The 15,459-nt window shown below is 46.5% G+C and overlaps 2 protein-coding genes across 3 annotated transcripts in view; both read left to right on the top strand.

Moving 5' to 3' along the window:
• The window catches only part of GALNT17 (polypeptide N-acetylgalactosaminyltransferase 17), a 187,133-nt gene extending 182,813 nt beyond the window's left edge, over positions 1–4,320 (top strand). The window contains exon 11 of the mRNA XM_077311239.1: positions 676–4,320. Coding sequence (XP_077167354.1) covers positions 676–804 — 129 coding nt within the window. The 3' untranslated portion in view covers positions 805–4,320. The remainder of the gene's footprint in view (positions 1–675) is intronic.
• Positions 4,321–8,152: 3,832 nt separating this feature from the next.
• On the top strand, positions 8,153–14,044 carry CRK (CRK proto-oncogene, adaptor protein). 2 transcript variants are annotated; one of them, XM_077311575.1, is made up of 3 exons: positions 8,153–8,469; positions 10,589–10,954; positions 12,559–14,044. In XM_077311575.1, the coding sequence occupies exons 1-3, from the start codon at positions 8,265–8,267 to the stop codon at positions 12,588–12,590; spliced, it is 603 nt and encodes a 200-aa protein (XP_077167690.1). In that variant the 5' UTR covers positions 8,153–8,264; the 3' UTR covers positions 12,591–14,044. The 2 variants fall into 2 exon arrangements, with proteins under 2 accessions (XP_077167690.1, XP_077167689.1); XM_077311574.1 differs by having other exon boundaries at positions 8,157–8,469; positions 10,589–11,124.
• The last annotated feature ends 1,415 nt before the right edge of the window (positions 14,045–15,459 follow it).

Genomic DNA, 15,459 nt, shown 5'->3' on the forward strand with positions numbered 1-15,459 from the left:
TTTCTCCCTATCCAGCCTTAATAGACTTGGCCACAAACTATTCTCAGCATTGCCGTGAAAGCAGGGAACTGGCTGCTTCCATTGACCTGGGGGTGTTGTTCTCACATGGTTACTGCACCTGGGAAAGGGGGAGGAGACTGGATGCCTACTCCCCAACTGCCTCCTTTCTCTCCCCCCCCCAAGTCCTCCTTGGGCATGGCAGGGAGGTGTGGCCAGCTGACATTGCTTCCAGCCTGGTTCCTGGACTCCCTATAGCAGGGGTAGTCAAACTGGCAGTGGGCGTTTGCTGGCAGTGGCTCATGGGATTTGTAGTCCATGGACATCTGGAGGGCCGCAGTTTGACTACCCCTGCCCTAAAGCCTGAAGAATATTTCAGGGGCTCCTCCACAGTCAAAAGGTTGGAAAAGGCTGGCTTGGAGTGATTCAGATATGCAGCATCTTGCTTGAAACCAGATGACCTCTCAGAATTCTGGGCAGGTGGACCAGGGGAAGGATTTTTTGCATTCCCGTTAATGACCGACGATACCAGAGGCTGTACATTAAAATAAATGTGCAACTTTATTTCCCACTGGGCGTCTGTTGATCGCTCTGCTCAACGCCTCCAGGCAGGTCCTCGTGGCAGATGGAATCCCCCACGGTGGCTTTTGACAGTCTCTCTGTTTGTTTTAATTTTAGAACGGTGCAATTATCAATAAAGGGACAGGACGCTGCTTGGAAGTTGAGAACAAAGGCTTGTCGGGTATGGATCTGATCCTCCGCAGCTGCACAGGACAAAGATGGACAATTAAAAACTTCATCAAGTAGGAAGCTCCTTCTTTGCCGACAAACTGACGGGACCGAACTCTCACGAGGGGCTTTTCTAAGCAAGCCCTCTGCCCTCTTCACATTATCAGGGAAGGATTTTAAGGGAAGAGAAGACAAATTAATTTTTTTTAAAACCCTTTATTTATTGAACCTTTCTTATCTCTCTCGCTGGTCTCAGCCGGCTTCCAGTTCCTTGGCTTTTTCTTTCAGGTGTTTTGTATTTCTTTTGATGTGTGATGCTAAGGGAAGCTTGCAAGCCTTCAGCGGAAGGGCCGGCAGAGGGTGTGAGAGGCTCAGAGAATAAACCTTGGCTTTCTCAAAGCCTGCCTTATCGGGCAAGTTAGACAACCGTGTGATATAAACACGATCTCCAAGGTGGTTGAAGGAGCCTTTCAAAACTCCCCGTTTCAGTCTTCTTCCAAACTCATTGTGCAGCTTCGAAAATCCTACAGGAAACCCGAAACTTCTTTAAAGTACATTTCAGGAAGATCCGGGACGGAGGGGGAATGCTTTTCTCCTTGCACAGTTGTTGGATTTTCACATTCAAAGTACAAACCCCCACCCCCCACGCCATGCCAACAAGTGTGCAGGATGACAACACGGCTTCTGTGTGCATTTCCATTCATCCTTCAGACGGTCTTCATGAGAGAGTGCACTATTTTCGACAAGGAATATTTTCATGGAGACTCACTTGCCCTCGGCAATGAAGCAACAGGATTACTTGGGATTCGTGGGGTTCCTAAAGTGTAATGACTAGAATGACCTTTTTAAAAGAAAATTTTAATTTGTTTGATGTGCTTTAGGGGGGAAAAAAACAAACGCCCGTCTTACATGTCAGAAATGTATTGCCTCTTGCTGTGGCCCATTTCACCCCACCTTTCACCCTGTCTTCTTCTGTAAAACCCGTAGGATGAGGGAAAATACCCGTTTCCTTCTCACCACAGAAGACGTAATGCAAAAGGGGGCAGAAATGAGGGTACTTTCCCCTCACACACTTGATTTTGTTTGTTTGCAAGGGGAACCTTTCCCCAGGGGCTCATGGGAGTTACCTGCTTTCGTTTTCGACCCAGGATTCATTCAGAATGCTCCACTGTTCTCGTTTTCTTTCCAGATGGAGTACATGGCATTGTCTAGGTGCAAGCTGAGATCATTTTGATCGGGTTGTCTCTCCTGTCTTCTTTATTATTGATGTGGGGATTGGGAAAAGAATGCACAATGTGAGTGACACCATGCTCTTGACAAGTTTGCTCTCCGGCATCTCCCAGCAAAGGATTTCAAGTCACAGGTGTTAGGGAAGACCCCAGATCTTCAGGAATTGCCAGTATGGACTGTTATCTCCAGATTCTTTTTGTACGGTGGATTTTGTCCCGTACACAGCAAATGCACATGAGCGAAACACCATACAAAAGGCATCTTTTCTTTTCCTGCCCTGTTTCATCACTAAGTTTTGCACGGTAGGAAAGCTGATGGGATGTCAAGGAGCTGACATACTGTGCGTGCTCCAACTTGGGAGTTAATATTACAAAGAGGCCTGGGATGCAAAACACAACAGAGGAAATTTCCAGAGCAGGAAAGGAAGGGAACAGGGGTAGCCCATTTGTTCGTGGTATCCCTGTGATTGGCTTGACCCTCTACTGGGAGCTGCCCAAATAGCCTTGCATAGTGTGCGTTCATCAGAGATTGCAAGCTAAGCTGGGCTGACCACAGTGCAGATTTGTTTGGGAGACCAACAAGGAAGGTGGCTGCGCAGAGGAAGACAATGAAAGAGAGCCAGCAGCAGGGGGGTTGGACTAGATGACCCATGAGGTCCCTTCCAACTGTATGATTCTATGATTCTCTGGCTTCGACAGCCCCATAGTCCTGGGACTGCTACAAGTCGGTTGCAGCTTGACAAGACCCAGTGATTATTATTACTGATCCTTTAGCCCAGGGCAGTTGGGAAATCAAAAAGATCCATACTGTAGAAGGGTAATGAGATGATTATACAGGGCTGACCAGAAAGAGCTAGCCTAGCATGGTGTCTAGACTGCCAGAGTAGGATCCGGGAGACTCAGGCTCAACTGAGCTGTGAAGGCTCACTGGGTGACCTTGGGCCAATCATGCACTCTCAGCCTAACCTACCTCACAGGGTTGTTGTGAGGATAAAGCAGTGGCGAGAATGATGTAAGCTGCTTTGGGTCCTTGTTGGGGAAGAAGGTGAGACATACATGAACCTCACACACACACACCCAAAAGAATTTGATGCAGTGATACTAGGGTTGCCAAAATCCAGGTGGCAGCTGGAATTGCCCACTATTACAATTGATCTCCCCTGGAGAAAATGGCTACTTTGGAGGGTGGATTATCTGACATTTTATCCTGCTGAAATTCCTACATTTTGGAGTTGGTTTTCTCATCTGTCATCCCCCTCCCCAGTCTCTACCCCCTAAATCTCCAGGTAGTTCTCAACCCAGAGCTGGCAACCCTAAATGATACTCTGTTACATTAAACTGACAACTTTTCAAAGTTTTATTCATGCACATGAATTCATGCACAAGTTAGGGTGGAAGATAACATGTGAGAACAAAACACCATGGACAATTGTGCATCCCACTAGGAATTCTCCAGTTAAGGAGATGTGGGGAAATTTACTCATGTCTAGACTCACAGTACATTAAGAACCTAAAAAGGATAAAATATTTTGGAGTATTCTATGTGATCATCAGAATTTAGGGCCTTTTTTGTCTTTTTGAACGCTGACAGGCAAAACCATACTCCGTGTTCACAAATCAACAGCTGTGATCCTCGGAAGATTTTCACATATATTAAGGGCTTTGGGCCCCCATAACTGTGGGGGAAAACTCATGTTGTCCCTCAGCTCTTTACCTGTTTGCACAAGTCATGCAGATCAGTTCTGGACACTGGCAGCACGCTAGGTGTGGCAGAGCACCTTCTGCAAGCGGTACCTTTCCACTTGCTCATTGGTGGGCCCATGACAATGTTCTTAATACATTTTGCACACTGGTTTCCGCATCTTTACAATGGGAGAGTGTTCCAGAGGTCTGTCTTCTCCAGCCTACGAATTATGACTTCTCCCCTCCTCTTTCCCGAGCACAGAGAGTGGGTCACTTTCCTATAAAGTGAGCACCCTTTTAAACATTGGCACCCAGGGGAAGTGAGTCGTTGAGTGGGCCTGCTGCAAGGATGCTTTGTGGTGAGCATGGCTACCCTGTATGCAAGAGAGGAAATGTCAGTCAGATGAGCTTTTGTAGTGGACGTTTCCCGAAACTGCCGCGCCTGAGAGAGTATGTGTTTCTTTCCCCCTTTTATATCCAGGTCTTGTTTGACTCATGAAGCTTTGCTGAGCGCCTTTTCCCCTCCCTTCCTTCCCCACCTCTGCCCTTTTTCCCTTCAATTTGTTTCACATCTTGTCCTGAATTTGCTAACTTGCAGTGAGTGTCAGTGGGGGCTGTCGATGTAATTTTCTTTCCTCCTCCTCATCTACTACAATAAATTTTAGCATACGTACTTGCCCGAGTTCGGTCTCGTCATGTGTCCATCAGGAACCCTCTCTTCCCTCTTGCCCGGCATAAACCAATTCATGGCCCCCACTTGGATTACGGACCAGTATTCACCTGGATCTTTGCCCTTTCCGGAATGCCTCTCAGAAAAGCCCTGTCATGTTTGCTTGCCTTTCCCTTGACACCCTGCTTTTCGTAGTGTTTTCTCATTTAAAAGAGACACGCTTGGTTATATATGGAGTCATGGTTGGCCCTGGAGCCATGGGTTGCAGGTCTGTTACAGAATGCATCACCAACCACTGACCACCTGGACCACCTGGATACTGTCCCCATTGGTTCCTGCAGAGGTTATTATTGTCATTGGGAGAGGTGGGTTATTTTCACTGTGCAACCATCTCCGCAACCACCAGATGGCAGTAAATAAAGTATTCCTTTCCTGGATGGTGAAAATCATAAAGGCTACATGGATATATATATATTTTTTAAATCAGGCTTCCCATTATTTTTTGGCGATGCCAGAAAGATTGGAGAAGGGCTAGGGAAGTTATTTCTGTCTTTAAACTGTCTGCACGGAGAAGTAAAGGACCACACCAGTGCCAAGGCCAGGAAGACTATATAGATCGATAAATTTACAAATAAAACGTTTTCCAGATCGCTTTGTACATTTGGTACATTTTCGAAAGGTAAGACTGTTGATATTGGGGGGTTGGGGAGTTTCTATCATATCCCTAAATATCTGAGCGCTGTTCTTGCCTGCATAAAACAGAAAAGACGGCTCTGTACTCGGTAAAATTGAACAAATGTTACATTTTTCAAAATGGCTTAAATGCTCCTTCCACAATCACCACCTTTGGTTACAAATCCAATTTTAAAAGTATCCAATACCACCAAGAACGTTTCAGAGTATTTTACAATACGAAAATGAGAAAACTTGCTCTGTACAAAATCCCTAAGGGAGGCTACAACAGTCACTAGCACAGAAAAGGCACATACCTTTTCCCCCATCAAATTCTGCTTCGTCGTCTCTCGGTGGGAGTAGCTCTCCACAAGACTCAGGGTCTTAGTCATCAGCTTTTAACTAGAGATTTCAGGCCCTTAAAGCAAGCGCCCCAACATCTTCTCCTCGCTAGTTGCCATGCATTGGTCCAGCCGGAATAGCCCGGGCAACCCCTATGCCATTAGATCTTAAAAGCTAAGCAGGGTCGGTACTGGCTAGCACGTGGAAGGACAACCTCCAAGGAAAAGGAGGGTTGGGATACAGGGTAGGCAATGGCATACCTGAATGTCTTAATTTGTGTGTGTGTGTGTGTGCATGTATGTGTTTGTTTGTTTGTTTATTTGCATTTATATACCACCCTTGATCATTGTCCACAATTCTAACATCAATTTTAACAACAGGCAATCTTAGGATCGCCTGGCTATATTGCATACATCATAAGGTAAAGGTATCCCTTGTGCAAGCACTGGGTCATGTCTGACTTTTGGGTTGGTGCCCTCTAGCGTTTTCATGGCAGACTCAATACGGGGTGGTTTGCCATGCCCTTCCCCAGTCATTACCGTTTTACCCCCCAGCAAGCTGGGTACTCATTTTACTAACCTCATTTTACCGACCCTTGGATATTAATTGAATTGACAGATGTAGTAAGTATAAATTGGTCAAATTCTGAGCAATCAAAATAAAAACCCTTTGGAAGCTCCATAATACTCCTACTACATGAGCTCCACTACATATCATACAATGAATAGCATACCAGGCAGCAGCTGAAACAAACAGCACCCACCAGAGGGCAGCAAATGTCTACATTTATGTATTTTCTGTCTGCAGCCCCCTTCAAATCTGCCACCCCCCTCTCCACCCAGGGACCATATGGCCACCTATTGAGAATGGCTGAGTTAAAGCATTTCTGCTCTGCCTTATTTTCTTGAACACATGGGAGTGTGCTCTGAAATATCACATACCTATTTTTGAAACCAAGTCCTAGCTACAAAAAATAGGACCTCCCTAAAGAATCACCAATCATTTTTTTTCTGCATCAGCAAAAGAAAATACGGTATGTGTGGGCCAGGGTAAGCATGATAAAGATGGATTCAAATGAGTAGCCATGTTGGTCTGAAGTAGCACAATAAAATCAGAGTCTAGTAGCACCTTTAAGACCAACAAAGATTTATTCAAGGCGTGAGCTTTCAAGTGCAAGCACCCTTTGTCAGACTAAATCTTTGTTGGTATTAAAGGTGCTACTGGACTCTGATTTTATCATGATAAAGATGAGCAGTTTCATAATATTCCACATCAGTAAATGGTTCCAACCCTGCCCCTTTTATGATCTGCATAAATCCCCAGAGTTGTGCATTATTTCAGTTCCAGAGAATTAAGAAGAGATAAAAATGGGTGGTTCCAACTAGCTTTTCTGCTGATGAAAAGGGTGAGGCCCTGTTCCTGGGGTTGCCAACCTCTAGGTGTGTGCTGAGTTCCCACTATTGAACTCCAGGCAACAGAAATAAGTTCCCCTGGAGAAAATGGCTGCTTTGAAGTGTGGACTCTACAGCATTGTACACTACAGGAGTTCCTTCCCTCCCCAAAGCCCTACCCTCCACTCTCCAATTCTCCAGGAATTTCCCCACCCAAAGCTGGGAACCTGACCTATTCAGCACCAAAAAAAAAAGCCATGCTTGGAGATTATTGTACCTGCATATACAAAAAAACCCAACATGCTATTGTAGTTATAAGTGGAACTACGCTGGCTGAACAAGCTGGTTACCCTTGGATATTAATTGAATTGACAGATGTAGTAAGGATACATTGGTCAGATTCTGAGCAACAAAATAAAAACCTTTTGGAAGCTCCATAATCCTCCTACTACATGAGCTCAATGAAAAATCGATTCACATCTCCTACTAAATTAACTTCGCCTTCAATCTAAGACCCTTCCCCAATAGACTGTCTCTTAGAGCATACATAAAGCAAAATGATCTACCTTTTCCTTTGAGAATATCAACTTTGGGGAATTTCTGGCATTAATTATAGAGAAACTGTTGATTGGAGAATGTCCATTTATACATACATACATACATACATACATACATACAACCAAGAGCCTCTTATGGCGCAGAGTGGTAAGGCAGCCGTCTGATAGCTTTGCCCATGAGGCTGGGAGTTCAATCCCAGCAGCCGGCTCAAGGTTGACTCAGCCTTCCATCCTTCCGAGGTCGGTAAAATGAGTACCCAGCTTGCTGGGGGGTAAACGACCATGACTGGGGAAGGCACTGGCAAACCACCCCGTATTGAGTCTGCCAAGAAAACGCTAGAGGGCGTCACCCCAAGGGTCAGACATGACTCGGTGCTTGCACAGGGGATACCTTTACCTTTACATACATACATACATACATACATACATAAATATGATGGAAACGTTCTATAAGCTACAGAATGTGCTAAGTCTTTCCAGTACACCTAATAGTTTATCCACACTGGATAATAGTTTATCCACATCTTAAACAATTCTACTTAGGCTCCTACTAGTCCAGGGATCCCTAATGTGGTCCCCCCATCCTCAGTCCATTTTATTGAACAGGGTTAATACCCAGGACGGTGTGCTTAGAAATGTAACCAGCTTTTCTTCAGTACCACCCTCACTCGGGAATCTTCGTGCCCTACCTCGCAGGGCCGATGTGAAAGGCAGGGCCACGCCCCAAGCCTCTCAGCCCCGCCCCAACCCTCAAACCGCGCATGCCCGACTCGCTGCCTTCCCCCCCCCCCCCCGCCCAGCAGTCGGCCAAGGCGCGAGCCCAACGGCGTCCCGGACGTCCCGCCCCCAGCCGCCGGAAGAGCCGCCGCGGCCCACTTCCGCGCCCGCCGGCGTCACTTCCGGGCGGCGAGGCGCGGCGGCCGCCATCTTGCTCGGCTGGAGGGCGAGGGAGGAAGCGGTGCCGGGCCGGCGGCCTGCCTCGCTCGGTCCACCCATGGCCGGGCAGTTCGACGCCGAGGACCAGGCCGGCTGGTACTGGGGGCGCCTGAGCCGCGCCGAGGCGGTGGCGCTCCTGCTGGGGCAGCGCCACGGCACCTTCCTGGTGCGCGACTCGGGCACCATCCCCGGCGACTTCGTCCTCTCCGTCTCCGAGAGCTCGCGCGTCTCCCACTACATCGTCAACAGCGGCGGCGGCCCCGGTGAGTCCGCCGCCCGGCGCAAGGGAGGGGGGAACAAGGCGGCCGCCCGTCCGGCCTCCCCCCTGCCAGGCCCTGCAGAAGCGGCCTTCGGATCCCCGCCTCGCCCGGGGGCTGGGAGGTGCCGCGTCCAGCGCCCTCCGCTTTCTGCACGACAGAAGCGAGGCCAGCCGGCGCTTCTTGTTCTTGAACAGCCTCCTTGGCTGCTGGACGCTGGTCCGGCCAGAGCTGGGCACCGTCCCGCAGGGTGGGCAAGGACGCCTCCTGCTACCCCGCCCCCTTGGTGCCTGCGGCTGCGCCCTCCTGCTTAGTGCCCAAGGGGAGGAATCGGGATATTCGGGGGTTATTTAGGGCGCTTGGCAATCTTTCCCCCATAGCTCTCCATTGTGGGCTTTGCCACTTTTCTCCCAAGATGTAGTCGTTGAGTGCCTGTCATGTATTCCGTCGAGTCGTGCTCAGTAAGTTGGGCGGTGTGTTCATTCCTGCACGTTTAACTCCTTTCTGCTAGCGCTGTGCCATCTCAGGCGAGAACATCATCAGATACCTCCTGAATCGAGCTGACGGTCCCATCTAGCTCAGTGGCCTGATTCTTTCGGTGCAAGGCAGAGGCTTCCAGGAAACCAGTAAACTAGGCCAAAGCGTTCCCATTGGGCTGCGTCCCCCTCCCGGCTGCCGTTATTTCAGAAGTGCATTTGCAGCCGCGTGACGTTTTAGCCATTATTGCATCCTGTCATAGTGAGTTCCACAAGTTAATTATGAATTGCTTGAAAATATTTTTTTTTCTTTTGTAAATCCAGAATTTACGGCCCATCGGTTTCATTGCCTTCCTCCAGAGAGGGAGAAAAAAATTATCAGAGGTGTTTGTAATTTTCACTGCTACTGTCACTCCCCCTCAAAACAATTTGCCTGGAACCGAAAAGTCATGCGCAGACATTAGTGATGAGTAGAAACATGTTCCCCCTGCATTCCATTATCTTGCACTTTCTTAGTCTGCTCTTGGAACATTGCATGTTCTCTGTTCTGCAAAAAAGGGCTGAAGTTTTCTCCTAAACGCTTTAAATTGAAAGTAGCTTTCGAAGTCATTGCAAAATTTGGATGGATGGCTATAGTTCAGGTGTTGGAGAGAGCAGGCAACCTGTGAGCAGTATCTGATGCACCTTTGGGGCTAAATTCTTAGAGAAAGTATCCACATCGGGTCGAATTTGCATCTATTGCACTGGCAGTCACAAAATGTGGGTTTTAATATTTAAAGCCGTTGTTTTTTATCCACCAGCTAGGAAGGGGCTGGTTTTCCCAACTGAGCCCCTTAGGGTCAGTAAAGGAGAAGAGAGGTCCAGCATTATTATTATTATTCGATTTGTTTCCCGCCACTCCCTTACGGCTCGTGGCGGGTTACAGTGTCTTAGAATCCCCATTAAAACCCCATTAAAAGACATAAAATGTTACCAACATGGTGGAAAATCAGTAAAACCCAACTCCCCCCCCCCACACACACACACACACACTACTAGCGGGTGGAGAAGGAGGTCCCGATGATGTTCACTTCAGATCCCAGGGAATAACATTGGCAAGAGGAAAGAGCTAAATCATGTCCCTGTGGGAATCAGGAATTCCCTGTGCCCAGCGAATCTTGTGACCGCAGTTGTCCTTGTTTGTAACAAACCAGGCCAAGTCATTTCTGTGCAATTAGACATTCTGTAGGACTAGGCTGTTTAATTTTGTCATTTATTTAATGGCGTTCCCATTACAATACTCTTCTGATTGTAATTGCTATCAGAGGCCCTGCCCTTCTTGGATCTCAGGGCATTTGACATCTCTAGTTACGTGAGGAGGGGCTACAACATTAATTCAGCAGTGGGAATTAATATTGGAGAATGAGTGGGGGTAGAAGAACAGGAAAGATTTTGTGGGGGTTACTGCAAGCCATTTTGAGCAATGAGGAAAAAGCAGTACAGTCATATAGTAAATATTTACACTGCTTTGAACTTATGGTTTGAACATGAGAAGTTACCCTGATAATTGAAGGCATATAGATGGATTATAATTGCATTTTTTTAAAGTATCTTGCCATATTTTTAGTATGTTTTATGAGTAATTTGTTGTTTCTCCCCTTCCTCCTTAGGGTTGAATACTTCTAAATTCCGGATAGGGGATCAAGAGTTTGACTCGCTGCCAGCTTTATTGGAGTTCTACAAAATACACTACTTGGACACTACAACCTTAATAGAACCTGTGTCAAAATCTAAGCATAACAGCGATGTGGTATTGAGGCAGGAAGAAGTCGAGTACGTCCGTGCTCTTTTTGACTTTAATGGCAATGACGACGAAGACCTTCCATTTAAAAAAGGAGACATACTGAGAATCTGGGAGAAGCCTGAAGAGCAATGGTGGAACGCAGAAGACAGTGATGGGAAGCGGGGGATGATACCTGTTCCGTACGTTGAGAAGTATAGACCAGCTTCTACAGCAGTATCTGCTCCAATTGGAGGTAACCAGGATACTTTCCACCCACAGCCGTTGGGTGGGCCGGAGCCAGGTCCCTATGCCCAGCCCAGCATCAACACTCCGCTCCCCAACCTCCAGAATGGCCCAATTTTTGCCCGGGTTATCCAGAAGCGGGTCCCTAATGCCTACGACAAGACAGCCTTGGCTTTGGAGGTACATAATGGGCAAAAATGTAGTGAGAAGAGATTTGTTCAAGAGATTTGTCTTTTTAATACATGGCCTTCGCAAGAGGTTAGGGAGCCTCTTGCTGTTAATGGAAATGTGTAATGTTTTAAAAATGTGTTGAAGAAGGAAGAATGGGGCTGGGGCACATAACTCCTTCCTATGAGCACAGTGCACAGCAGAGCTTCTCTCCCACGTCTCTTCTTGTATCGTCTTTACTGTTTGATGTATCTCTTGTTTGTATCATAAGGGTGGGGGGAGGTTGGCTGCTTAGCTGTGTTCTGTTTTGTCTTCAGTCCCAAGAAGTGGAGAGCAATCTTCCACTCACATGCAATTGATACTTTCTGTTTTCAAGAGAACTTCATCTCCTCCCTGCGCCCTGCTGGATGTGTGGTGTTAAGGGAAACAATCCAGCTTTGAATGCATCCTGGAAAAGCCAAAGAACTCCCATAAGGGGATGGGGGCAGCTGATCCAATAGCCAACTTTGGGTGTGCTGCTTTGATAAGGCTTGCGAGCAGTCCCGCTCTCTCTGTGAGCCCCTGACTGAGTATCCAGGTAGTATTGCTGCAGCTGATATTATCACATGCCCCAAGCATGCTGCCAAAGGTGCACTTGGTCTGCAGCCAAGGAGCAAAACCTCTTACACATGGCAGCTTGTACAGAGTGCAGATTGTGACGCTTGCATATCATCATCCTGGGGCCATAGTAAACAGATTGGTTCCTTGGAGCCTTAGAACAGAACAATTTTTTTTAACGGGTTTATATTTCAGACGTTTTAAAGCAAGATGTAAAAATTGCTTTAGCCTTGAATGTGTGTGTGTGGGGGGCTTCCATAACATTTCTGGGGAAGAGAATAACTTGTGGGTTCTGTCCTCTAGATGGGTTATTATAGTGCTAACATGTGAGCGTAGAGCCACAAATTAATAGAATGTAGGCCACTGAGGGGGGAGGAGGCATGAGAATTGCTTGCAGGAGCTCCTGAGTCCTTAAAGTAGCAGTGTGGGTTTGCAGAAACTTCATCTAGAGTTAAAGGAAGAGGCCCAGAGCAGGGCATTGCAAGCCACTGTCCTCCCCTCCTGGCCCAGGTAACTCGGCCCACTATCCATTGGATGCTGTGGATCGTATTCGCTGCCAAGAGGTCACCAATTTAATGCAGGCAGCGGGATGAAACTCCAGCTCTTCCTTGTGTTGAGGAGGCAGGCTCAGCATATGGGCCTTTTTGAACTGCACTGCAAAACAGACCTGAAAGAGCCAGTTACCAGTGAGGCAAGTCACTGTTCTTGCCCCCTCAGGAAGGCTGGTTTGCCATGCCAAGCCACTGCCCCAGTTTTGTCGCTTGCGTGGAATGTGGCCGTGTCTTGAGCAGCCGTTCAGGGAACGATGGCGTCCCCTGCAGTGCTGATGTGTTTCTTCTTGGTCCACAGGTTGGCGAGCTAGTAAAAGTCACAAAGATTAACATGAGCGGCCAGTGGGAAGGAGAGTGCAGCGGCCGACGAGGTCACTTCCCGTTCACCCACGTCCGGCTGCTCGACCAACAGAATCCAGAGGAAGATTTCAGCTGAGTACGGCTCGACTGCTCTGCTTACAGATGGGAATAAACACACAGTGTTTACTGCAGCTGCAACGTAGACAGTTCTCCTGTCTATCCGGCGCTTCAGCAAGTATCCTGATGCACATACAATCTCCCCGGGACCGAACACCGCCATTCCTTAAGCAAGACTTGTATAATCTTCAGGATACCCAGATTCTGCGGCTTCAAAGAGGCATGGCCTTCCCACTTGCAGTAGGATGGAGAAAGCTATGGTGGATTTTTTTGTTTCTGGCTTTCCCTGATCCCATAGCTTCTTCTGTAGGCAGAAAACCGCAACGGTTAGTAGGACACTTCTAAGTTGCTAACCTTGGAGCTTCCCTTCTTTGGATTAGACTCCTATTGTAATGTCTGTTATAACTGCTTATGGCATAAATAAACTGCACAGTGCAGGTAATCTTTTTTTAACATAATACAGGGATAGCTACAGCATTACTACTACCATATTAAATGCGTTACAGGCAACTCCAGTTCTCCAGAATTAAAATGTCTATAGAAATTGGTCCCCACTACTCTCATAGCTGAGTACCCAGCTTGCTGGGGGGTAAAGGGTAATGACTGGGGAAGGCACTGGCAAACCACCCCGTATTGAGTGTGCCAAGAAAACGCTAGAGGGCGTCACCCCAAGGGTCAGACATGACTCGGTGCTTGCACAGGGGATACCTTTACCTTTTACTCTCATAGCTAGAAGTCGATTAATTTGCGAGAGCTGTTCTAGGTGGGATGTAAAGCCTCCCTTTCAGTGCATAGAGCGACAATTGTTGCACTTTACGCATTAAAATGTGGCGGTGAGTCCACTACAGAGCTCAGCACTACACTCCAAAGGTAATTTTAACCACTGCAGAACAGAGAGCCCCCGAAAAATCATGTACAGTACTCTTTGCTCATCTAGTATAGCGTGACAGATGTCACCGCTGTAAACTGAAATACTTCTTTCCTTCTAAAATTGCTGGCTGGAATGATTCTGTTTCCATCTGTTAAGCATTAAAATGGAAGGTTTTATTTTTAATAAACGAATGGAAATACTTAAATGCTTCCGGACTGATTCTGAAGCGTTCGTGGTTAACAAAAAAAAAAGACAGGAGCACTTTATAAGCTTCCATTATTCACTCTTCGAACATTCATCTTTTTTGTATTAATACTTTCCAAGCTGCTTATTAACAATTCATTTCTAACAGATCTAGAGGCAACTATCTTTCCACGGTGTCTTTGCCGAAACTTGCCAAACGAGACACTTGTGACCACAACGGTTTGTAGCTACATGTGTGATGTTTGTAAAAAGGGGTTTTCCTCCAAATCATTAAAAAAATATATTAAAATGCTGTTTGGATCATGGTCATCATTCCATCATTCTTTCATAGGTTAATGCTGCAAAAGCTGTTTCCTGTTGGTGGGAACACGATTGTCACACAAAGGCCCACAAGGTAGTCGACAGCAGGTTAATTAAGAGCTGCAACCTGCTAAGGATGTTATTCATTAACTTTCATTTAAATGTAGGGACTTCCAGGTAGGATTATTTAGCAAACTGAATTCTGACAGTGTCATAATGGGTTTAGGCAAAATGCACAGCTGGTTTGGCTACAACTAAGGCCTGCTCCAAGGGCTGAGCCTGCCTTTTAAGCTGTCTTCATCCTGTTTCCAGTTTCTTTTGGGTACTTCTTGGGGATTTGCCATGGGCGGGATGAATCCATTACTTACAAAGAAGTTGTAATGAAGATCTGCTAGTCTCGGAGTTTACTGGTATCTCTGACTTATTTTTTCCCCTTTTTGCTGACATGCAACTAATAGGCAGCAGAAATCTCCCCATTTGATTGCTTTATAATACAGTCTTCCTATCCACAGATGACCGTTCACCCCAAACTTTTAATGTGAGGTGCTGTTAAAAATATTTGCAGCATTCATACCACAGTTGAGCTTTATGTTCAGGTTTTAGTATGAAAAGAGTGGGTTGAATATATGAAGCTGCCTTATACTGAATCAGAACATTGGCCTTGTCTGCTTGCAACTGCTGTCCAGGGTCCCAGGCAGAGGTCTTTCCCATCACCTACTGCCAAGTCCTTAACCGAATATGCTGTGGATTGGACCTTCAGCAAGCAGATGCTCCTCCACATTTTAATCACTCTGTGTAAAGAAGGATGGAATCCTTAAGACTACTTAAGTAATGTGTCCAAGATCCTGAATCATTAATAGAAACGTGAGGCTCTTATCATGAAACACAGTGTGCTGTGTTTTAAATTTAAAATACCATTGTTCATTTCTGTGGAGGAGGCGTAGATATTTTGTGCCTTGCCTTCCCTGCCCAATGGGCACCCAAACCTCCAGCTATCCCCTTGGTAGGAAAGAATATCAGAGCAGCTGTAGCATGAGAGGCAGATCCTTCTGTCCCAGGATGTAGCAGCAGTTTAGAAGTGGAAATTAAGTAAATCTGTGTTCCTTAGATGAACGGGAATCAAACCTACAAATCTGACTGAATGAAGTCAAGTCTTCTGCACACAACTGGCAATCTCTTCTGCTCACCACAGTATAAATTCCTTCCTCGTAAAGGTCAATGGTGGGCTTACTTTTCCTATAGCAACACAAATTGTAAGGGTTTCTAACCAAACTTGAAACAGAATCCTTGGTCACCTCATTTTGCTTGGTGTGTGTGTTATGTCAGCAGCCTGGAGGAATTATGCCTTTCATCAAGCGTACCCTCTTCATGCTGAAGCTTTTTAAAGTTTGGTTAAGATATTCTTAA

The sequence above is a fragment of the Paroedura picta genome, chromosome 15 (assembly GCF_049243985.1).
Source record: "Paroedura picta isolate Pp20150507F chromosome 15, Ppicta_v3.0, whole genome shotgun sequence".
Classification (NCBI taxonomy): domain Eukaryota; kingdom Metazoa; phylum Chordata; class Lepidosauria; order Squamata; family Gekkonidae; genus Paroedura; species Paroedura picta.